Source organism: Giraffa tippelskirchi, chromosome 1, assembly GCF_054371585.1.
Source record: "Giraffa tippelskirchi isolate mGirTip1 chromosome 1, T2T-mGirTip1v1.2.pri, whole genome shotgun sequence".
Lineage (NCBI taxonomy): Eukaryota > Metazoa > Chordata > Mammalia > Artiodactyla > Giraffidae > Giraffa > Giraffa tippelskirchi.
Window position 1 is genome coordinate 14,912,525 of NC_137275.1, and position 24,703 is coordinate 14,937,227.

The following is a 24,703-nucleotide window of genomic DNA, read 5'->3' on the forward strand; positions in this document are numbered from 1 at the left end:
TATGGGATCTTTTGTTGCAACGTGCAGGCTTCTCTCTGGTTGTGGCATGTGGACTCCAGACTGGGCTTGCTTAGTAGTTGTGGTGCTTGGGCTTGGTTGCCACACAGCATGTGGGGTCCCAGTTTCCCGACCAGGGATTGAGTCCACGTCCCCTGCATTGGAAGGTGGATTCTTAATCACTGGACCACCAGGTAAGTCCCCAGGATGTGATATTTTGGTTTCAATAGCAAGAATAATATTTTGTACAAGGGAGGTTCATGAACTTTTATTATTTTATTTTTCGTATGTAGTATGGACCCTGGAGTCAATTCCCATTATCTCACCTTGTCATTTATCAGCTTAGCCCATGGTAAGTTGTTTTAACTTCTATAAATCTCTCTATAGTCATGGGTAAATGAGACTAAAAAATGGTACCTGCATGACAGGATTGTTGGAAAGACTAAATGAGATGTATAGGGGAGGAAAAAATTATCTTTTTCTCTCCCCATCTTGGGTTCTCCAGCTGGGACCTTGTAAATTAGACTAAGGAAAGACTAACAAGAGAAAAACAAGTTTTTTAACGTATGCGTCACACGTACACATGGGAGTACTCAGAAATTAGTGACTCAAAGAGGTGGTTAGAGCTTCCCCTTAGATACCACCTTAAAGGAACAATACATTTTTAGAGACATGACAAAACAACGGAAAAGGACTTTTAGCTTCTAGAGATGGGAAAGCAAACATATGGGGAAACCAGTGGTAGCTAAGGTTTGTTAGGTAGCTTCCTCTAGGCTTATAAGGGTCTAGAGTTGTGATTAATTCTCCAGCGATTAATTCCTGTCCTTCTGGTAGAGAGGGGAGAGGAAACACTTTTATAAGTTTATGTCCTACTTTTAGGCAAATAGGAGGAGAGTAAGGAACTCTTCTTGTATCTGCTTCTTCTTAATTGACTTCTGCTCAAAATAATGTTTATGCCAAAGTGGTATATTTGAGGGTATCAGATTCTGTTCACCTTCGTATATAAAGGACCTATCATAAGGCTTGACACTTACAGGAAGAGCTAAATGGTAGCTATATTTACTGTTATTATCATAGAAAATCAGAACCAGTCATTTGCTTTCATGGCTGACAAACTCCATTAATCACATTTGTTACAGTTTGTGGATTTTCTTCTCATAATTCCAGGGTTTAGACTGGCTACAAGAATGTATGGTTATAATCTTAACTACATCTGGTTTGATGAGCTGAGGCCAGAAAAGATCCTGGGAAAAGGACCGTCAGTACTATTATAAATAGCAGGGCACCAGTGCAGGGTAAACAGGTATTTCCAGTTGGTTTTGAGGTGCTTCATTTTCCCTTTGGGTTATTTTATCCTGAAGGTGGAGCAGGTGCTGTTTCAGGCTAACCCTATTACCATCCTTGTCTAGGTCCTGACTCTGCCCATCAGTCCTTCCCACACCCTTGCATTCCATTTTCTGCAGATATCTCTTACCTGGAAGCTTTGGTATTTGTTAGGTTTTCTTATAAAAACCTATAAACAAAGACAATGGTTGAGTCATCTCAACAATCTGGCTCCTCATGGAGTCATCAACTTTTAGAAAGCTGTTTGAAATAACCACAACTTCGGATATAGGGAACAAACTTAGGGTTACAAGTGGGGCAGGGAATGCGGGATGGACTGCGAGACTGGGATTGACATACACACACTTCTGTGTGTAAGTGAAAGTCGCTCAGTCGTGTCCAACTCTTTGAGATCCCATGGAATAGTCCATGGAATTCTCCAGGCCGGAATATTGGTGTGGGTAGCTGTTCCCTTCTCCAGAGGATCTTCTCAACCCAGTAAAACAGGTAACTAATGAGAATCTACTGTATAGCACTGGGAACTCTACTCAATGATCCGTGGTCACCTAAATGGGAAGGAAATCCAAAAAAACAGGGGATATAGGTATACGTATGGTGGATTCACTTTATTGTACAGCAGAAACTAACACGACATAGTAAAGCAACTATACTCCAATAAAATTTTTTTTAAAAAGGGGGGAGGTTGGGAGAGGGTTGGATTGGGAGTTTGGGATTAGCAGATGCCAACTGGTGTATATAGAATGGATAAAGCACAAAGTTCTACCGTATAACACAGGAAACTATATTCAGTATCCTGTGATAAACCACAATGGAAAAGAATATGCAGAAGAACGTATATACAACCGAGTCACTTTGTTGTGTAGCAGTACTTAACATGGTAATTGAACTTATGTTGATAAAAAGTAAATTAAAAAAAAGAAAATCATATTACCCCTTCCCTCTCATATGATAGATTTTCTGGAATTTTTTACCCAAGGACTGATTAGATTAATTATTGATTAAAATAATCTCCATGTAAACATCTATGTGTGCCATTCTAAATTCTCTGTAATTCACCTGCCTGCTCTGTTTATAAAACAAAGACTGTCTTCTTAAAAAAAAGAAACAATCACAACTTAGTCTTCTTTCACTCCTTTTAGTTCCCTTTCTCTTGATTACACAAATAGTAATTCATAGTTATTTCAAAGGTGTTGGATAGTAGAAAAATAAAGAAGAAAGGTCTTACATATAGAAGCAATCACTGAAGATTTTAGAGCCTTTCCATTTGGTCTCTTTTGGTGCTGTTTAACATGGCTGGGAGCATTCTATCTATGTCACTTGATCTAGATTTGTTTTGCTTAACCTCCTAACATAAACATTTCTCACTGTTAAAATGTTTACATTTTAAGAACTCCATCGTATCTCATTGTACTGTAAACTTACTTAAATTAGACTCACTTTGGGCATTTAAGTTGCTCTCAGTTTTCTGCTTTTATAAATAATAATGCTACTATAAATAAGAACGTATTTATAAATAAGAGTGCTATTATAAACAGGAACATTTATAATAATAATAGATTTTGCCAGTATTTCAGCTTATTTATTACAACACCTGCTTTTGTTTTGTCTGTTGGAAGATTTTTAATCACAGTTTCAATTTCATTGTTTGTGATTGGTCTATTCATACTTCCTATTTCTTCCTAGGTCAGTCTTAGAAGCTTGTACCTTTCTAAGAATTTGCCCATTTCTTCCAAGTTGTCCATTTTATTGGCATATAGTTGTTTGTAGTAGTCTCTTATGATCCTTTGTATTTTTGCAGTGTTGTAACTTCTCCTAGTTCTTTTCAATTTTTATTGATTTGAGTCCTCTCCCTTTGTTTCCTTGATGAATCTGACTAAAAGTTTATTAATTTTCTCAGTCTTCTCAGAGAAACAGCTTTTAGTTTCATTGATCTTTGCTATTGTTTTCTTGATCTCTGTTTCATTTATGACAACTCCTTAGACTTACAGTGATGAGGCTGTCAGTACATTATTGCCAGACATTTTCCTGAAAGATTGTATGAGTTTTCTCTCCTACCTGCAGCATATGAGAATGTCTTTTTCACTCAACTCTTATTTACTAACAAGTGACATTCATCTTAAAATAGTTTTGTTTTTATAGGAAACACAAAGTTATCTTTCTTTTTTTTTTTTCAATTAAAAAAATTTTTTTTCAGCCGTACTACATGTCATGTAGGATCTTAGTTTCCTGACCAGGGATCAAACCTGTGCAATCCTATACTTCCAGCATGAAATCTTAACCTCTGAACCACCAGGAAAGTCCCCACATGTTCATTTAATGTACTTAAAAAATTATTAGTGATTACTATGCTTGTTAATTCTTTTGTGAATTTTTTGTTCAAGTATTGGGTTCTTTTTTTCTGTGAGGTGCTAGTATGTTTTTCCACTGGTTTCTGCAACTTTACTGAAGAAAAATAAATCAATTACTAGCAGAGCTATTAGTTGATCACTCATCCATTGACAACTTGCATCATTTATTCTGGGCTATATTAAATGCTATGTTATTGGAAGAATAGATTAATAGCTTCAAGTGTCCTACAATTTAAATGAAAATTACAGGATGTTTGAGGCCCTATTTTGGAATACAAAGGGTGTTTGACTTCCAATTTGCATTGTCTATAGAATAAAAACAGGTCATTCCTTTATTGGAGATCCAACCAGTCCATCCTAAGGGAAGTCGGTCCTGGGTGTTCATTGGAAGGACTGATGTCAAAGCTGAAACTCCAGTATTTTGGCCACCTGATGTGAAGAACTGACTCATTTGAAAAGACCCTGATGTTGGGAAAGATTGAGGGCAGGAGGAGAAGGGGACGACAGAGGATGAGATGGTTGGATGGCATCACCGACTCATTGGACATGAGTTTGGGTAAACTCCGGGAGTCGGTGATGGACAGGGAGGCCTGGCATGCTGCGGTTCACAGGGTCCCAAAGAGTTGGACATGACTGAGTGACTGAACTGAACTGAACTGACTGATTCCTTTATTGACATGTATAAAATACATCTCATTTTCTGTTCTGCTGATGCTACCAACTCAATACCAATTCTCCAGCCACATCTGTGATGAGCATAAAGTGTATCATGTAATCTCAAATCTCTAACAGTGGAAGGCTTAAACAAGAATGGAATGGATGCTGCTAGAATAATGCTGCTTCATTTGATGTGACAACCAAGCCTCCATCTCTCTCTCCCTCAAATGATTCTTCAGCATTTTGGAACCATGAAGAATGGTTTTAGTCTCATGACCACATTAGAGTGAAGACTTTGGCCATATAATACGCATCTTCCATTTTTAAAAAAACTCTGACTCTTGGGCAAATGTCCTCTTGTTATCTACTTCACAGTTTCTAAGAACAGTTATTGTCCAAGGCTGGAAGAACTTATAAGTCTTCTCAGATGAGTATGTGAATGAACGGAGGGAGATAAACAAAAAATAAAATTAAAAAAGACAAGGTCTGAGAGGGGAGCAGCTCAGTAAGAAAATTAAAAAAAAAAAAGTAACAAACTTATTCCTTCTATCATGTGGTGATTCTGACCTTAGGGAAGCATTCCATGGCATACTTCTGAGTCCATTCCTGAGATACTCTGTTGTGCTTATCTCTGTTTGTGTTATAGATCCATGCAGGAATCTATAGTACTCAGGGATTCAGTTCAGTTCAGTTTAGTCGCTCAGTTGTGTCCGACTCTGCGACCCCATGGACTGCAGCACGCTAGGCCTCCCTGTCCATCACCAACTCCCAGAGTTTACTCATATCATCATGTCCATTGAGTCGATGATGCCATCCAACCATCTCATCCTCTGTCGTCCCTTTCTTTTCCTGCCTTCAATCTTGCCCAGCATCAGTGTCTTTTCAAATGAGTCAGTTCTTTGTATCAGGTGGCCAAAGTATTGGAGTTTCAGCTTCAGCATCAGTCCTTCCAATGAATATTCAGGACTGATTTCCTTTAGGATGGACTTGTTTGATCTCCTTGCAGTTCAAGGGACTCTCAAGAGTCTTCTCCAACACTACAGTTCAAAAGCATCAATTCTTCACTCAGCTTTCTTTGTAGTCCAACTCTCACATCCATACATGACTACTGGAAAAACCACAGCTTTGACTAGATGAACCTTTGTCGGCAAAGTAATGTCTGTGCTTTTTAATATTCTATCTAGGTTAGTCATAGTTTTTCTTCCAAGGAGCAAGCATCTTTTAATTTCATGGCTGCAGTCACCATCTGCAGTGATTTTGGAACCCGAAAAAATAAAGTCTGTAACTGTTTCCACTGTTTCCCCATCTATTTCCCATGAAGTGATGGGACCAGATGCTGTGATCTTAGTTTTCTGAATGTTGAGTTTTAAGCCAACTTTTTCACTCTCCTCTTTCATTTTCGTCAAGAGGCCCTTTAGTTCTTCTTCGCTTTCTGCCATAAGGATGGTGTCATCTGCATATCTGAGGTTATTGATATTTCTGCTGGCAATCTTGATTCCAGCTTGTGCTTCATCCAGCCTGGCATTTCTCATGATGTGCTCTGCATATAAGTTAAATAAGCAGGGTGACAATATACATCCTTGACGTACTCCTTTTCCTATTTGGAACCAGTCTGTTGTTCCATGTCCAGTTCTGACTGTTGCTTTTTGACCTGCATACAGATTTCTCAGGAGGCAGGTCAGGTGGTCTGGTATTCCCATCTCTTTAAGCATTTTCCACAGTTTATTGTGATCCACACAGTCAAAGGCTTTGGCATAGTCAATAAAGCAGAAATAGATGTTTTTCTGGAACTCTCTTGCTTTTCGATGATCCAGCGGATGTTGGCAATGTGATCTCTGGTTTCTCTGCCTTTTCTAAAACCAGCTTGAACATCTGGAAGTTCACAGTTCACGTATTGCTGAAGCCTGGCTTGGAGAATTTTGAGCATTACTTTTCTGTACCTTCTTCAGGTTGGCAAGAGGCTTTAGACCCTACCTAGTTGGGGGTCATGGAGCTCCTTCCCTGTCTCATTAAAGGGCCCCAGTGTGAATTCCATTGTTATTTTGACAAAATCTACTCTGGGGAGTGTCTAGAGTCAATGTTGTCTGTATCAACATTGTCCTGTGACCCCAAGAGGAAACAAAGTAAATAGTTAGATTAGAGAGGCAGGAGCTAAAGACTAGTAAAAGATTATTATAATCAGAGACTCAAACAAGGGTAGAAATCTGGTTGTACAAGGTCAGCATATTTTTGTTAATCTCAGGCTTAAAATTTTAGTATTTTTCTATTTCTCTAGTAATTCTGTTTCTAAAATGGAAGATCTGATTCTGTTGGTCCCAGGCCTTCTTCTTGGACTGAAAGGTGTTAGTTGCAGATTTGCAAGTATGGAAGACAAAAGAGCACTAGGCAAAATGTAACATAAATTAGTGTATTAAAAAGCAGAGACATAACTTTGTTGACAAAGGTCCATATAGTCAAAGCTATGGTTTTTCCAGTAGTCTTGTATGGATGTGAGAGTTGGACCATTAAGAAGGCTGAGCACTGAAGAACTGATGCTTTTGAACTGTGGTGCTGGAGAAGAGTCTTTAGAGTTTCTTGAACTGCAAGGAGATCAACCAGTCAATTCTAAAGGAAGTCAACCCTGAATTTTCATTGGAAGGACTGATGCTGAAGCTGAAGCCCCAATACTTTGGCCACGTGATGCGAAGAGCTGACTTATTGGAAAAGACTCTCATGCTAGGAAAGATTGAGGGCAGGGGGAGAAGCGGGCAACAGAGGATGAGATGATTGGATGGCATTACCTACTTAATGGACATGAGTTTGAGCAAACTCTGGGAGATAGTGAAGAAGAGGGAAGCCTGGCTTGCTGCAGTCCATGAGGTTGCAAAGAGTTGGACATGGCTTAGCGATTCAACAACAACAACAGGGCATAGAAAAACCAAGGCAATCAGTAGCTTCATAGTAGCACCAGTCAGGGTCATATTTAAATCACCCAGCATGGACAGAGAAGCTCAGTGAATTCTAAGAGTAACAGTCAGAGCAAAGAAGAGAATAATTATCTAAATCTACCAGAGCATGTCAAATATTCTGTAAGTGGATTGGAGTACTGGGAGGCAAAAGGAAGATAGTAGCTATGGATATTTAGCCTAGGGTCTTAAGGGTTTTTTTCTTTTTTCTTTTTGTCCTTTCTGAACAGTAGCTTCAGGTCTGTAGCTACAGGTCATGCACCTGGAATTTTCAGACTGTCTGGGTCCTCCGGATCCTGGAGAAAGGGGTGGATTCACAGAGATAGTTGGAATGTGGGTCTTCAGGTTCCTGTAATATATCAGTGGAGAACAGGTTTAATCCTGGACAGATGAGCCCAGCTGGAAGCCCCTGGAGTTTGACTGTCATAGGAGTGCAACAGGGCTTGGTAAGGACCTTTCCATTTTGGGAGCAGCTAGTCGCTGGGGGACTCATTTTTCCAGGTCTGTAAGAGTACCCAGTCTCCAGGTTTTACAGCAGGGTAACCCAGACGGTCATCTGGAGCAGGCTGTACTCTGCTGCCATATTCTTGTGTGGCCTTCTGGACTTGGTCCAGATTTATAATGTATTAACATTTAAGATGAGCCTGGGTTTCTTGATCAGTTAGCATGTCTAGAGTGAGGAATGGCCTTCTGTCGGTCATTTCGAAAGGGCTTAACTTGGTGGTGGTTCTAGGAGCTGCCCTGATCCTTAAGTGGGCTGTTGGCAGCAGGTGATACCACAACTCTGACAAATCTTGACAGAGCTTGCCCAAGGTTTTCTTTAGTGTATGATTAACCTATTCCACTTTTCCTGAGGACTGAGGTCTCCAGGACAAATGGCTGCTGCTGTTGCTGCTAAGTCGCATCAGTCGTGTCTGACTCTGTGCGACCCCGTAGACGGCAGCCCACCAGGCTCCGCTGTCCTTGGGATTCTCCAGGCAAGAACACTGGAGTGGGTTGCCATTGCCTTCTCCAGTGCATGAAAGTGAAAAGTGAAAGTGAAGTCGCTCAGTCGTTTCCGACTCTTAGCGACCCCATGGTCTGCAGCCTACCAGGCTCCTCCATCCATGGGATTTTCCAGGCAAGAGTACTGGAGTGGGGTGCCATTGCCTTCTTCCAGGACAAATGGAGGTAGTATTTAATTCCTAAAGCCTGTGAAAGCTCTTGCATGACCTTTGTTACAAATGAAGGTTCATTGTCGCTCTGAAGGTGACGAGGCAGCCTGACTCTAGGAATAATTTCCTTTAGGAGCAACTTAGCCACTTCAATTGCCTTCTCTGTTCTAATGGGGACAGCCTCTATCCATCCATTAAAGACATCCGTAAAGACTAGTAAGTAAGTGAAGCCCTGAAAAGAGGGCATCTGTGTGAAATCTAATTGCCTGTCCTCTCCTGGGTGAGTGCCTCATCACTGGACTGGGCTAGCAAGAAGGGGAGGCTTGAGGGTACCTCCTGGATTATGGGTGGCATGTGGGCACAGGCTCGAGTAACTCTTACTGTTGTCACCAGGAGCCCTTTCCTTGTAAAAAGTCGGAAAACGATCAGAGACTGTGCATCTCCCCCAGAAGGAGAGAATCATGTAGCCCTTTAATAATTTTCCATTGGTCATAGAGAGGTATGAGCGATTTCTGATCTATATGCTGCCAGCCATCTGTTTCCTTAGTTCCTTGTCTAGGGCCTGGATGAACAAGTGTGGGCTGTCCTGAAACCCCCGAGGCAGTATTGTCCAGGGATATTGTGGTATTTGGCCTGAATTGGGGTTAGTCCACTTGAAAGCAAACAGATAACTATGATGAGGAATGAACTGGGATGCAAAAGAAGGCATCCTTAAGGTCGAGTACAATAAACTATTTAGCATCCTTAGGGATTTGTGTTAATGTCAGGATTGGCCATGAGGGATGTACAGGGACCACCACTTCGTTTACTCCTCTCAGGCCTTGTACCATCCTATGGTCCCCATTTGGCTTAACAACTGGTAGAGAAGGAGTGTTGTACAGAGATGGCAGAGCACCAAGAGGCCTTGCCTTAGGAATTTATCTATGAGGGATTGTAAACCCTTCTTCATTTCCAACTTTATAGGATATTGTCTCTTGTTAGGATAGGCAGTTTCTGGCCTAAGGCTAATTCTTACAGGTTGGGTGTTTATGACCCTCCCAGGGGTTTCTTTGTCCCCTACTGAAGCGTCTACTGCCTGTAGTATATGGCTGGAAGTAGAATCTTGCTCTTCCGGCTGGTGTGTCTTAGAGTTAGGATAAGGAGCTGCTTAGGACCTTTTAACCAGAGAATGACCCCGAGGGAGCTCAGAAGGTCCTTCCCCAGTGGGGTAGGACACCAAGGCACAACTGGAAAGTCATGCAAAATCAACTGCTGCTCAAATTGGCAAGTGAGAGGCCCAGTAAAGTCATGAGTGCCCGGCTTTCTGTCGACAGCAGTCACAGTACAGCTTTTGGAGCAAAGAGGTCCAGTGTGAGAAATTAAGAGAGAGTAAGGGATTCCTATTAGGAAATCGATTTTCGTATCTGTCATGTCATGGACTACCCGGGGCTCCTCAGTGGATATAGATGTCTTGTTGAGGGGAACTGCCAGAATCCCCAGGCTACCTCGGTCCTCTAGCATGGCCATCTTGGGAGCGGGAGCTCCCTGCTTCCCCTTCAGGACTGGGGGCACTCCCTCTCCCAGTGATCTGTTTGTTTGCAAGTTAGGCATGGCCCAGGGGGTTCTTTCTGGCAATCTCAGTGGCCATTCGACTTGCATTTTAGCATTCTCCCTTGTTGGTCTTATCTCCAGATGGGTAGTCGGACTTTCTTAGCCCCCTTGGGTTGTCCTGAGGTCACAAGGCATGACTGACAGCGACGAGTATCAATTTTGCATGAACCCTGGCCTGTCTTTCTTCATGTTGGGTTCTGTCCTTCTCTGAGCTTGATCTTGATTATTAAAAACCCAAAGTCCACATCTAAGAGCTGGGGCATGGGCGTTTGTGGGCCAAATTGTAACTTTCAGAGCTTCCGCCTAATATCAGGGGCAGCCTAGCCCAGCAAGGACTGACCTTCAGCAGCCAAGGGGTCTGTATTAGTATATTTCCTTAAATGACTCTGCAAGCCACTCGTGAAAGAGGGCTGGATTTTCTCTTTTTTCTTAGGTCACTTCTTTAACCTTTTCATAGTTAACTGAAGTTTTGATACACTTTCTTATCCTATCTAATACACACTGGATCAGGTGTACTTCCTGGTTTCTATTCCCTCCTGGGAATTATAATTCCAAGAGAGGCTTTTTCGGGTTACCCAGATAGTGATCTGTGTGGCATTGTTCTGGATTTTTGTCATAACTTAAAAGGAAAACATTCACCATGTCCAGAGCCCTTGAGGTCCTGTGAATAGAGGACCAGGGTGTCCCTCAAATTCCTTGCAGCAGGAAGCCCCTTAGGTGGCACCAACCTTGACTTCCTCAGCCTGCCACTGAAGACTGGTCTGCATCTCCCACTGCTGAGGCCACTGCATGGGTAGGAAGAATCATTGAGTGATCTTAAGCTGTTCTTATACAAATTCTTAAAATGAAATTCGGTTGATGGAAAATAAACAGTTTCTGGAAAAAAAGAAAATTCCAAGAGGGTTTCTGATTTGGGACTGCTGCTTCACCCTTAACATAATGTTTGGGTTGGTCTTTGGCAAGCTGGTCAGCATACCCCTGGGCCGCTGTCCAGATTCTGCATTTTCCCTCAGGGATAGAGCAGGTAGATAGGACTACCCAAACATCCTTCCGAGTTAAATCATAGGCCAGACTTAGGACATGAAACCCTTCAACAAACTTACTAGGGTCTTCAGAAAATCAGCCCAGTTTCTATGTGCATTGGACTAAGTCGGTTAAAGAGAAGGGCACATATAATCTGATTGTCCCTTTGGCATTCGCCACTTCCCTAAGAGGGCATACCTTCCCTTATCCTGGGTGATAGGAAGCTCTACTGCGAGTTACCCCAGAGGGCCTAGTCTTTCTTTCTTGGGGTAATGATGTATGGAGGGACATTGGGAAGGTGGAGTTTGGGTCAGTCAGAGGGACCAACAGAAGTAGGTGGCTCCGGAGATGCAGAGATACTGTCAGAAGTAGGAGAAGCTCGGTCTTCCCCTTGAAAGATAAGAGAGCTGAGAAGAGGATCATCTAAAATGTCAAGAGAGTCTTCTGCTGGTTCCTAGGCTTTGAATTACAAGAGTTGTATAGGGCGGGGTTTGAAGAGTCGTATAGGGCGGGGTTTGGGTAAAGGACCGTGAAAGCCTTTATAGAGAACCTGACCTCACCCCATTTTCCCATCCTGCGGCAAAGATCCAGTTGCAGAATGGTATTGTAATTGAGAGACCAACTTTCAGGCCATTTTCCTACATTTCCCAACTTACACATGGCCAAGCCCTGTTACAGTAGAATTTAAGTTTTTCCTTTTTTTTGGCCCATCTATTAAAAAATTTCCAATTCTTAAGGATATACCGCAGAGGTGTCTCTTCTGGCTTGGAGGGGGATTCTCCCATGTTGAGAAACCTGCAGCCAAGAATGAGAGGGCACTCTGAGAATGGAATCCAGCATCCCAGAAACGTTTAACAGGACGCTTTAACCTGAAGGAGTTCCGGCTGTCCCCCAAATTCCCTTTGAACTTGATGGGGGTTCAGGCATCCTCTACTCGCCCATTGATTGCTGACCAGACGTGTCTGGCCTTCCTTGTGACTTTGTGCAAGGCTCCTCCCCCGGCAGGGCCAGAGAAGGGCTTTTGAACCAGTGCAGGCTGGTTGCCAAGACTTTCCTTAGGAAAGATCCATTATCTATAGAGTTTATGTCCTATGATAAGTCTTCCTATGCTGGGGTGTATTCCTTGTGACTGAGCATCTGTGAGGTTTGTGATTTGGGCTACTGGGTAGCAGCCAGTCTGATAGGCTGTCCATAGCAGGATATGTAGGCTGCCAAGGCCTGGAATGAAGGGACTCAACAGATGCAAAGAAGAACGCTTGAGGAAATTGGAGTTGGGCACAATGGAAGATGGCACGGGGTTCAAGGCTTGAGGGCTGAAAGGGAGAGAAATTCTCAAAGTAGATTTCTGGGCGTTGAGTGAGGTGAGAGACTGGACAACAGAAGAACCCCAAATCCTTTTCTCTGTCTTCCTGGCAGCTGAGATACGATTGAGAATCATCTGACGATTTTGTCTGACATAGACAGCACCAATTGTGACTGTGGCGGGGATGCAGTTTAGGGATTATATCTAGGAAATCCTTCCCTAGAAGGGCACAGCAATAAGGAGTGAGAAAGAGACCTTGTTGTGGGAGTAAAGTGGAAAAGAAAACTGTAGTGGAGGGTTCCATATGGGACAGTGAGAGAGAGACCCCTCGGGCTCCTGCACTGTCGGAAATCACGTTTCCACCATGTCTCAGAGGACAGCATCAGCTATCACCCAAACATTATTTGAATCAGGATGGCCTGGGGAATTAGCCTGCCACCCCCATGTTGGGGGGTACCCATAATGCTGTGAACGGGAAGAGATTATGCCCTTGGGTCTTGAAAGCAGAGTGGAGAGTGCGAGACAGAAAGCAAGAGCAGAAGTTGGGGGCCTCAAGCCGCAGCTGGGCAACGCCTGTGGTTTACCTTGACTTTCTGAATTCCCAGATTTTGGTACCAAATATGATCTCAGGTGGTCTCGTCCTGCAGCAGCTTGAAGTGGGGCTCGATTTCCCTGCCAGAGACTGAGGCCAGGGCGTGGCAGTGAAAGCACCAGGTCCTAGCCACTAGATCAGTGGTCAGTGACAAGGCCCTGGCTCCTTGGCTTTCAGTTCAGTTCAGTTGCTCAGTCATGTCTGACTCTTTGCAAATCCATGGACTGCAGCACACCAGGCTTCCCTGTCCCTCACCAACTCCCGGAGCTTACTCAGACTCATGTCCATCAAGTCGGTGATGCCATCCTAACATCTCATCCTCTGTCCCTTTCTCCTCCCACTTTCAATCTTGCCCAGCATCAGGGTAAGTTTCCAGTGAGTCAGTTCTTTGCATCAGGTGGCCAAAGTATTGGAGTTTCAGCTTCAGCATCAGTCCTTCCAATGAATATTCAGGACTGATTTCCTTTAAGATGAATTGGTTGGGTCTCCTTGCAGTCCAAGGGACTCTCAAGAGTCTTTTCCAACACCACATTTCAAAAGCATCAATTCTTCAGCACTCAGCTTTCTTTATAGTCCAACTCTCATATCCATACATGACTACTGGAAAAACCATAGCTTTGACTAGATGGACCTTTGCTGGCAAAGTAATGTCTCTGCTTTTTAATATGTTGTCTAGGTTGGTCGTAACGTTTCTTCCAAGGAGCAAGCGTCTTTTGATTTCATGGCTGCAGTCACCATCTGCAGTTATTTTGGAGCCAAAGAAAATAAAGTCTGTCCCTGTTTCCATTGTTTCCCCATCTATTTGCCATGAAGAGATAGGACTGGATGCCATGATCTTAATTTTCTGAATGTTGAGTTTTAAGCCAGCTTTTTCACTCTCCTCTTTCACTTTCGTCAAGAGGTTCTTTAGTTCTTCTTTGCTTTCTGCCACAAGAGTGGTGTCATCTGCTTATCTGAGGTTATTGATATTCCTTCTGGCCATCTTGATTCCAGCTTGTGCTTCATCCAGCCTGGCATTTCTCATGATGTGCTCTGCATATAAGTTAAATAAGCAGGGCGACAATATATAGGCTTGACATACTCCTTTCCTGATTTGGAACCAGTCTGTTGTTCCATGTCCAGTTCTAATTGTTGCTTCTTGACCTGCATACAGAGTTCTCAGGAGGCAGGTCAGGTGGTCTGGTATTCCCATCTCTTTAAGAATTTTCCAGTTTGTTGTGATCCACACAGTCAAAACTTTGGCATAGTCAATAAAGCAGAAGTAGATGTTTTTCTGGAACTCTCTTGCTTTTTTGATGATCCAACAGATGTTGGCAATTTGATCTCTGGTTCCTCTGCCTTTTCTAAATCCAGCTTGAACATCTGGAAGTTCATGGTTCACATACTGTTGAAGCCTGCCTTGGAGAATTTTGAGCATTACTTTGCTAGCATATGAGATGAGTGCAATTGTACAGTAGTTTGAACATTCTTTGGCATTTCCTTTCTTTGGGATTGGAATGAAAACTGTCCTTTTCCAGTCCTGTGGCCACTGCTGAGTTTTCCAAATTTGCTGGCATGTTGAGTACATCACTTTCACAGCATCATCTTTTAGGATTTGAAATAGCTCAACTGGAATTCCATCACCTCCACTAGCTTTGTTCATAGTGATGCTTCCTAAGGCCCACTTGAATTCACATTCCAGGATGTCTGGCTCTAGGTAAGTGATCACACCACTGTTGTTATCTGGGTCATGAAGATCTTTTTTGTATAGTTCTTCTGTGTATTCTTGCCACCTCTTCTTAATATCTTCTGCTTCTGTTAGGTCTGTACCATTTCTGTCCTTTATTGTGCCCATCTTTGCATGAAATGTTCCCTTGGTATCTCTAATTTTCTTGAAGAGATCTCTAGTCTTTCCCATTCTATTATTTTTCTCTATTTCTTTGCATTGATCACTTAGGAAGGCTTTCTTATCTCTCCTTGATGTTCTTTGGAACTCTGCATTCAAATAGGTATATCTTTCCTTTTCTCCTTGGCTTTTCAGAAAAGAATTCCACAAAGACAGAAGTAGTGAAACAAGAGAAGTGTTTACTTAGGAGGAAAAAAGTACAGTACCTGTAGATAGACTTGGGTGGACTCTGAGAGAGAGCTGAGCCCTTGTGGTAGTTTGAGTCACTTTTATGGGGCATTTCTTCTGACTTTTTCTTTGGCCAGTCACTTTGATTTGTCTGGCTCAGAGTCCATATTTAGTATATCTTAGTATATCCTCACATATCTCTTGGCCAAGATGGATTCCACCAAAGAGGCCTATGCATCTTTGGTTAAGTGGTTAGCATCACTTAGCATCCCTCCCCTTTTGACCTCCAAGGAGTCTTTCTGCGCATGTGTAGTCAGGGAGGTCTCCTGACTTTGAGGAGAAATATGTGGTCTCTTATCTTCTGTCTGGGCAGGGCTCAGCCTGCTCCCTGATTGTCCTGCTATTTTCATCTTGGAGTATCAATCCTGGGGTCGGGGGGCCCATCTACTTCCTGCCTCAGGATGTTTTGAATAAGTTTGTTTTACCAAGGCCAGTGGGTCCTCCCTCACTTCTGCCTTGCACACATCACGGTGGTGCCCAAGCTTGACCTCTCCAGGCTACTTTTTTTCCAGTTACGTCCACGTACGCAGTCACCGTGTCCTTTATCACCCTGTGACATCTCTCCCAAGACAACTGGGTCCAGAGGAATTTGTCACCAGTCTAGACATCCCTTTCTTGGTGTGTAAATAGACTTTAATAGCTATTCCTGTCAATGAACCTCAGTTGGAATCATCCTAATTCATTTGAGAAGTTCTGATAACACTGTATTTTAAAAGGCAAGTGGCCAAGATCACCTTAGCCTTTGCAGACTACTTAAGTTTACTTGGCAAATTTAGCCCCCTCTTCAGGGCTTCCCTTGTGACTAAGATGGTAAAGAATCTGCCTGCAATTCAGGAGACTCGGGTTCAATCCCTGGGTCGAGAAGGGAATGGCAACCCACTCCAGTATTCTTGCCTGGAGAATTCCATGGGCAGAGGAGCCTGGCAGGCTACGGTCCAGGGGGTGGCAAAGAGTCAGACATGACTGAGCAACTAACATTTCATTTCATTTTCCAGCTATTAGAGCTGAGTAGCAAAACAGATCACCAAAGTGTCTTTCACTTGGTCATCTGTTGGGTATGGCTTGCTAAACTTAAATTTGTATAACTGAGAATTGTTCAAGTGATTCTTTCAGTAACAAAGGTCTACCAAGGGACTTTTTGACATTATCCAAACAGAAATAATCTGATACTCACTTACTAAATAATGTTAAAAAAATGTTCTCCTTCACCAGACACAGCCACATATGTGCAAATAACCTAGCATGTCTCTCACTTTGTGGTTTAGTCGCTCAGTCGTGTCTGACTCTTTTGTGACCCCATGGACTGTAGCCCACCAGGCTCCTCTGTCCTTGGGCTTTCCCAGGCAAGAATACTGGAGTGGGTTGCCATTTCCTCTGGCAGGGGATCTTCCCGACCCAGGGATCGAACCTGCATTTCCTGCTTGGCAGGTGGATTCTTTTCCACTGAGCCACCTGGGAACCCCCTGTCACTTAGTCGGTGCTCAAAAACATGTTAATTCTTTCCTTCCTCCATTCCTCTTCAGCTTGGCCACACCTTACATCTTTCAGCTGAGAACACCAGCTTACCAGAGACCTAACCCACTCCTAAATATCCATTTCCCTGCTTGTGAGTGAAAGCTGCTCAGTCGTGTCCGACTTTTTGCGACCCCAGGGACTATACAGTCCATGGAATTCTCCAGGCCAGAATAATGGAGTGGGCAGCCTTTCCCTTCTCCAGGGGATCTTCCCAACCCAGGGATCGAACCCAGGTCTCCCTCATTGCGGGCGAATTCTTTACCAGCTGAGCCACAAGGGAAGCTCATTTCTTTGCTTGACTCCGCATAAACACAATGCAGATGGTTCTGGGTTGTCTCCTGACAAGCTCACCAAGCTTGCTGTAGATGTTAGCTTGTTCTTGGGCATAAAACAAGACCTGTGAATGGCCTCCAGCAGGGTTCTCCCTTCAGAGCTGCTTTTGGGGTGTAGATTGCCTGAGTCAGTTTATACTTCCTGCAAATAGTGAGATTTCATTTCACATTTGTATTTAGGTTGTTTTTGTATACAGCAAGCATGCCCAGAGCATTTTGTCATGGAAAGTAATTTGCTAATCCAGAAATAAACAATGCAGAGGTAGTGTCACTCTGAAGACACGTGGGACCATTTATAAAGTGTTCCCTGTCCTCAGCCTCTGTGCCACAAATATACTTCCTGCTTTCAGTGAGAATGGGTGTGGTGTCTGCTGTTTTGGAGCCTTAGTTTCATGGGACCATTCTTTTCTCGCCTCGTTTTGCCAACAAAACGTGATTGTGTGGTTAAGACACACAGAGAGGCCCCAGGCCATTGCGATCACAGGCTGACCTCAGACTCTGTCTCGAGCCTTCCCCAGACAAGCTCTTTATCACATTTCATCGCTGAATTCCCAGACCTGACCTCAAGACCCAGGGGTGGGGCATCTCCAAGCCGGCTCTATTCTCCGAAGGAAAGTGACATTTCTCGAATTATTTTGGGTTCAGATCAGAAATGAGTTTCCACATGTTTCACGAGACACGCCAGGTGCTTAACACCGTATTACTCTTCAGGTGTTTAATCGCTGGTTTTAGACACACATTCTAATAGAAACAGAAAGAAGAAAAAGTGAGACTAATTCCAAAGCTCTCTTGAAATAATCCTTATTCCCTCCTGACATTTCTTTAACTGACCTTCTTTTGTTTTAATTTCTTCAACAGAAAGTGAAAGTGTTAGTCACTCAGTTGTGTCCGCCTCTTTGTGATTCCATGGACTGTAGCCCACCAGGCTCCTCTGTGCTCCTCATAGAATTCTCTAGGCTGAAGTGTTTTGCTCATGCTATGAGGTGTGGCTTTGGCTTAGCTGCCTTTGTTTTTTTCTTTTCCCCCAGAGTTAGCCTTGCTTTCTGCAAAACAGTGCATCCTGGCTCTTGGAAATCCCCACTGAATCTGGAGAAATCATGTCTTGCCAACCAGCCTCCTTTCCTGGAACCCAGCATGATTGCTGACGGCACACCAGTTGCTCCACTTGACAGGAAGTTTGCTTGTCTCATTTCACTTGAATGTTCACCGGTGAGTATCAGTAGATGTGGAAAGCCTTCCTTACCACAGTTTATTATGTTTCTTGGCCATGATAATTACTTCTATAATACCACTTGTGAATAAATTGACCAAATTAGGATGAATCACCTGGCTGGCCCTTGGCTCCTGGAATGATCCTCCACGTGTGACTTGGTGGCATTATTACAAAATACAGCAGGATAGACCTGCCCAGCCATCACAGCAGGACGTTCATTTGTGATGCTGGCTTAAGGAGATAAGGAGATGAGAGCAAATTGTTCCAGCGGCTCGGCCTGCCCGGCCAACAGTTCGGAGGAGGAGCTGCCAGAGGGGCTGAAGGTGTCTGAGAACCTGGAACTCGTGTTCACAATACTGTCGGCCCTGATGATTGGCCTACTGATGTTCTCCTTGGGATGCTCTGTGGAGGTCCAGAAGCTCTGGGTACACATCAGGAGACCCTGGGGCATCACTGTGGGACTGCTCTGCCAGTTTGGGCTCATGCCCCTCATCGCCTACCTCCTGATCATCAGCTTCTCTCTGAAGCCGCTCCAAGCTATGGCTGTCCTCATCATGGGCTGTTGCCCAGGGGGAACTGTCTCAAACATTTTCACCTTCTGGGTGGATGGAGATATGGATCTCAGGTAAGTTACATGAGGGAAGCTCAGCTGTCTTCCCCTGCCTGGGGTACGTTTGTGTTAAAAACTCTGCTAATCTAGGTAGAGTTTCCAGTGGGAAACATTTTACAGAGACTTGTTCAGTCCCAGAAGGACTTTCGTTTTTTTTTCCCTTTGTTTTTTGGCCACACCACACAGCATGTGGGATCTTACCTCCTGGACCTGAGATCGAACCCACACCCCCTGCAGTGGAAGTGGGGAGTCTAAGCCCCTAAACCACCAGGGAAGTCCCCAGGACTTTCCTTTTTGAACTTAAAATTAACTTTGCTGTGACTGTCCTCTGTTTTACTGGCAACTGTTATTCTTTTCTGAGTAAAGGGGTTGGCTTCATATACAGTAGTGAAGTCACGTCTCCTCCTCACCCAGTGGCCCTTCCTGGGCATGAACTCATTCTCACCCACACCGATGGCTTTAACAACAGTCCTAATTTTACAATAGGATCAGAATCCCAGGAAATTAAGGATGCTGCTGCTGCTGCTGCTAAGTCGCTTCAGTCGTGTCCGACTCTGTGCAACCCCATAGACGGCAGCCCACCAGGCTCCGCAGTCCCTGGGATTCTCCAGGCAAGAATACTGGAGTGGGTTGCCATTTCCTTCTCTAGTGCATGAAAGGGAAAAGTGAAAGTGAAGTTGCTCAGTCGTGTCCGACTCTTAGCGACCCCATGGACTGCAGCCTACCAGGCTCCTCCGTCCATGGGCTTTTCCAGGCAAGAGTATTGGAGTGGGGTGCCATTGCCTTCTCTGAAGCTAAGGATAGTTGGTTGCTATTGCAGTGGTGGTGATGGTGGTGTCCGCACAACCAGAATGAGGGCCTCGTGACCCTAATGAGCACCTACTTTATGAGATCAGTATTTTGGGGGACTGGATAAGGGCGCTTCAGGGGTATCCTGTTTTAAGAGGCCTATTGAGTTGACTTGCGGAGTAACACGAAGACTTTTATGACTAAAACTCTTTTGTTGCTTTGCAGATGCTTAGCATTCACTACTAGAATCTCATTCCTTTCCTTTAGGTCAATGACCTTGTTCCCAGTTACAGTGTAGTTGAATACCCCAGGGAGACATTAAGCTTTATCATTCATTTACATTTTAATGAAAATGAATTAGTCACATATATTTTGGAGTACTTGTTTCAATGAGGGAAAAAAGGGGCATTTGAGGAAAGGATGGAGTCACAATTATACAAATGAAAGGGCTAGAAAGCAGTGGTCTTTCTAGAATCTTTGCTTTCTTATGAACAAACTGTTTCACCGTTTGCTCCAAGAAAGACCTACTTATAAATTTAAATCTTTGTTCGATATGTATGCCATTTAGTTGAAATTTATTATACAATGAATGAATGAATCAGAGGTGATGACTTTGCTGGGAGTTGACGTTAGTGAGTCAGCTGCTGGTATGGGTTTCTAGTTTCCTGCATGTGCTCAATGTTTAGCATATGGAACTTATTTCACCTATAAATTTTAATGGGTTCATGCCAAGCAGAGCAATAATTAATTTTCATATGGTTATGTTTTTAGTTACCCACTTATCAAAGATTTAAAATGAATCACTTGCCTCGCTCATTTAAACCCTCCTCCCTCAATGTGCACTGCTAATTCGAATTCAATAAAGCTGACCATTAACATAATAATTGGGAAGCGATAAATATTCTTTACACTAAGTCTATATAACAGTGATAAATTCCAGGGACTGCAAGTTTTTGGAAAGAAAAAGGAAACATATTTATTAAGTACCCTGACAGGCACGGGATTGATGCTTTCATATATGCTCTTTCTCTTCTTTCTTGGCCCTCAAAATAAGCTGGTAAATGACCTTTTATAATTCTGAACTTTATAGCTGAGAAAATTGTGTCTCAGATTGGTTAAGTAGGTTGCCAAATGCTACAAATTGAATATGGCAAAATTCAGATTTAAAGTCACAGCTGTTTCTCATCAGTCTGCAATCTGGGCACTTTCTTCAGTGCTATTTATCAGCACAACTAGATCTTCTGAGTATGAGCATAAATTTTTAAAAAAATTTTTTTATTGAAGTATAGTTCCTTTACAATGTTGTGTTAGTTTCTGCTGTACAGCAAAGTGTATCAGCCATATGTTTACCTAAATCGCCACTTTTTTGAATTTCCTTCCCATTTAGGTCACTTAGAGCATTTTAGGTCATTTAGAGTATTGAGTAGTGTTCCCTGTGCTCTACAGTTCGTTCTCGTTAGTTATCTATTTTATACATAGCAGTGTATATCAATCCCAATCTCCCAATCCATCCTAAACCCCCTTCTTTCCTGCTTGGTATCTGTACCTTTGTTCGCTACATCTGTGTGTCTATGTCTGCTTTGCAAATGAGTTCACCTGTACTATTTTGCTAAATTCCACATATGTGTGTTAATAGATAGTATTTGTTTTTTCTCTTTCCGACTTCCTTCACTCTGTGTGACTGTCTCTAGGTCCATCCATTTCTCTGCAAATGGCACAGTTTTGTTCCTTTTTGTGGCTGAGTAGTATTCCATAGTATATATGTACCACATCTTCTTTATCCATTCCTCTGTTGATGGACGTTTAGGTAGGAGTATACATCTTTAAACAGTGTTCTTAAATACCTCTAGGAAAGAGAACATTTATCCTCATCTCTTATTAGCCAACATTATAATGAAAGCACCAATAACAAGAAGTCTGTAAAAGGTAAAACTCATTTTACTTTGCTTAATTAGCTTTTAACTTTGGTCAAATTATTTAACCTAAGCCTCATTTGTAAAATGGGGTTAAAATTACCTATTCCCCATGAGACTATATTTTAAGGAGGAAATATGTATGCAGGGTGCCAGGCACATAGTAGGTACACAGTAAATATTAGCTACTTTCCCTTTTCTTGTAAAATTTTGATTTCAAGCCTCACAAACGAAAAAACAAAACAAAAATCAAGTAAAAAAATTTAAATTCCAAGAAATGAAATTTTTAAATGGGGACAAAATACTAGATTTTCAAAAGCTTATAGATACAAGAGTAATAAATCTTAATTTTCTGTAAAAATTGTAAAATGGAAACTCAGTATTATTGAGTGAAACAATATCCAAGTTCATTGCTTTTCTTACTTGAGTACCAACAAAAATAACTTTTAAGCAAAACTCAGTAGACAATCATTGATAGGAATTCTGTTTTTTATACTGGATGAAATCCAAAAGCATTTAGTACAGCATCTGGTAGCTCAGATGGTAAAGAATCCACCTGCAATGAAGGAGACCCAGGTTTGATCCCTTGGTTGGGAAGATCTCTTGGAGAAGGGCATGGCTACCCACTCCAGTCTTCTTGCCTGGAGAATTCCATGGACAGAGGAGCCTGGTGGGCTGTAGTCCATGAGGTTGCAAAGAGTCAGACACAACTGAGCGACTAACTGTTTCACTTTCACTTCATTTTATAAATGAAATTTAGATTTGGTACTCTGGAGATGACCCCAGTTGTGTTTCTCATGCCTTAACTCTCTGCTTCATTCAGTCTACTTGTGGTTCTCCGTGTGTTCACTCCAAACAAGGTGTTTTAGAATCAACATGTTGGAACCAGTTTGTGTATTCTGAGTGTCTAATGCTGACCCCAGTCCTCTTCCCAATCACTTGGGCTCATCATCTTAGCGGTCCCCTGTAACTCTGTCCATGCTTCTCTTCGTTCGTTCATTCCTGTGGCTCATACTGTAGCCCAGCCCCTTGGTGTCACCCAGAGCTTGGCTTCCTATCTCTCCACTGTCATCTCCTCTATTCAGGCCCCACAGTTCCTTTCTTGGCCAGTTGCAGCATCTTCACAATGTACTCTCTGCCTTCCATCTCTCCATCATGGTTTTGTATTAAGTGGTTAAGGTAGGCTCTGAGATTTAACTGCTTGTCTTTATATCCTGACTTGGGACCTCTTTTTTGTAACTAGAAATCATAGTAGTTCCTTTGTGGTATTGTGAAGAGAAAAGGAATATATACATATAAAGGCTTTTCAACACCTGCTAAATTGAATAGAACCTAATTCAAGTCTAATGGACTTTGGTAGGTTTATTTCCCATTAACCCCTTAAGCACAGCTGGTCTGTAGTAAGAATGGACTACTAACTGTTCTTTAAACATATCCCACACTTAAAAACTTTTTAAAAAAATTTATTTATTTAGCTGTGCCTGGTCCTTTTGCAGCACGTGGGATCTTTAATTGCAGCATGTGGGATCCAGCTCTCTAGCCCGGAATTGAACTGGGCCACCCACATTGGGAGCTTGAAGTCCTAGTCACTTACTAACTGGGTCATCTTGGCAGGTCATGTAAATTCTGTATGTTTAATTTCATCAGGGAAACCCACTTCTAAAATAGGGAGAAACATAAGCTACCTCACTGGTTGTTGCAAGGATTGAATGAGGTAAAATACATATATACACACACATATATATGTATATGTTTATAAAGTTATTATTATTATTATATAGGCTAGGCAAAAGAGCACTGTTTCAGAGGTCTGTGTTTTAGTTCCTGCTCAAGGAGCTGTGTGTCTTTGAGCAATTTGCCTTTCTGGACTGTTTCCTCATTTGTAAAAGCAATGGGTTAGACTCTCTGAGGTCCCTTTTTCTTTTCTTTTCGTTGTAGTTTATTGCAGGATATTGAATATAGTTCCCTGTTCTATACAGTAGGACTTGTTGATCCATTCTATATATAATAGTTTGCATCTGCTATTCCCAAACTTCCAATCCGTCCCTCCCCTGGCTACCTCCCCCTTGGCAACCACAAGTCTGTTCTCTATGTCTGTGAGTCAGCTTCTGTTTCATAGGTAAGTTCACTTGTGTCACATGAGGTCCTTTTTTCCATTGTGGTAAATATAGATAACATAGCAGTTACCAATTTAACATTTTTAAGTGTACGGGCAGTGGCATTAAGTACATTCAGGATATTGCAGGATCTGTTCCCCGACCAGGGACTGAATCTGGCTCCTGGGATCAATAGCCTGGGATCCTAACTACTAGGCCACCAGGGAACTCTAGTTTGATAACTTTTGATGTACGAGGTCTGTTCTTCCCTGAGGACATGTTTTTGTCCTCAGCAGCAGATAAAGAATTCTGAGTACTCATGGTGGTGGTAGAGCCTGAGAGAGTCAGTGGCCAATTTTGACTTTAAAGAAGCTCTTGATCCTTCAGCAGAGACCCTGAAAATAGGACTTCAGATTCTTCAGGTCTGCTTAACAGGGCCTGGTGGAGAACTGAAGAGAAGAGACAGAACTGAGACTGAATCCATGTGGCTTAGTGTAAGTAATGCTACATACTTTAGTATTTTTGTCTAATGAAAATAATACCCACACATAGAGTTGTTTTATAGATGAAAAGAGAAAAATGTGTGTAATGAGGTCTGATACTTAGCACGTGGTGCTCAATAAATGCTGGTTACTGTTCTTGAGAAGCAGCAGACAGGAGTAATGTTTATATTTGGGGATGAAAAACCTGGCCTGGAGCCTATCTCTAGGGCCAAGTCTATTGATCTGATCTTATAGTATATTCCATATCCATCTGGCTAGCTAGATAAAAATAATAGATATAAGTGTTTTTTTTTTTTTTTTCCAGTGGGAAAGCAAATGTATTCTTTCACAGTTTTGAGTGTCAGTGTTCCAGAGTTTATTGGTTTCAAGCTAAAAACCATTGAATAATTTAAACCCCCATTGAAAATAGTATACCCATGGACACTACACTTTAGTATAATGTACATATATGTAATTTCTGTGTTTTAAAGGAGGTTCAGGGTTTACCTGTTTGTCCGGGCTTGTTGAGTCTGTCTCATTATTCTCTATAATAGCTTGTGGATGGTGATGCCATTCTGCTTAGTGCAAGCTGAATCTTGTCCTACTGAAGTCAGATTTGGCCAACAGTTTTCTTTGGTGAATAGCTGAGAGACTCAGTTGGCCACATCCTCTGTTTATGCTGCATTG

The 24,703-nt window shown here is 42.5% G+C and overlaps 1 protein-coding gene across 4 annotated transcripts in view; it reads left to right on the top strand.

Annotated features, from left to right (window-relative positions):
• The window catches only part of SLC10A6 (solute carrier family 10 member 6), a 55,182-nt gene that overhangs the window by 13,439 nt on the left and 17,040 nt on the right, over window positions 1–24,703 (top strand). For 3 of the 4 annotated variants that reach the window (XM_081581979.1, XM_081582008.1, XM_081581997.1), the window contains 2 exons: window positions 17,942–18,122; window positions 18,230–18,751. In XM_081581979.1, the coding sequence (XP_081438105.1) occupies window positions 18,375–18,751 (377 nt within the window). In that variant the 5' untranslated portion in view covers window positions 17,942–18,122; window positions 18,230–18,374. Of the gene's footprint in view, window positions 1–290; window positions 350–17,941; window positions 18,123–18,229; window positions 18,752–24,703 lie in introns of all 4 variants that reach the window. The other variant, XM_081581987.1, reaches the window with a different exon arrangement.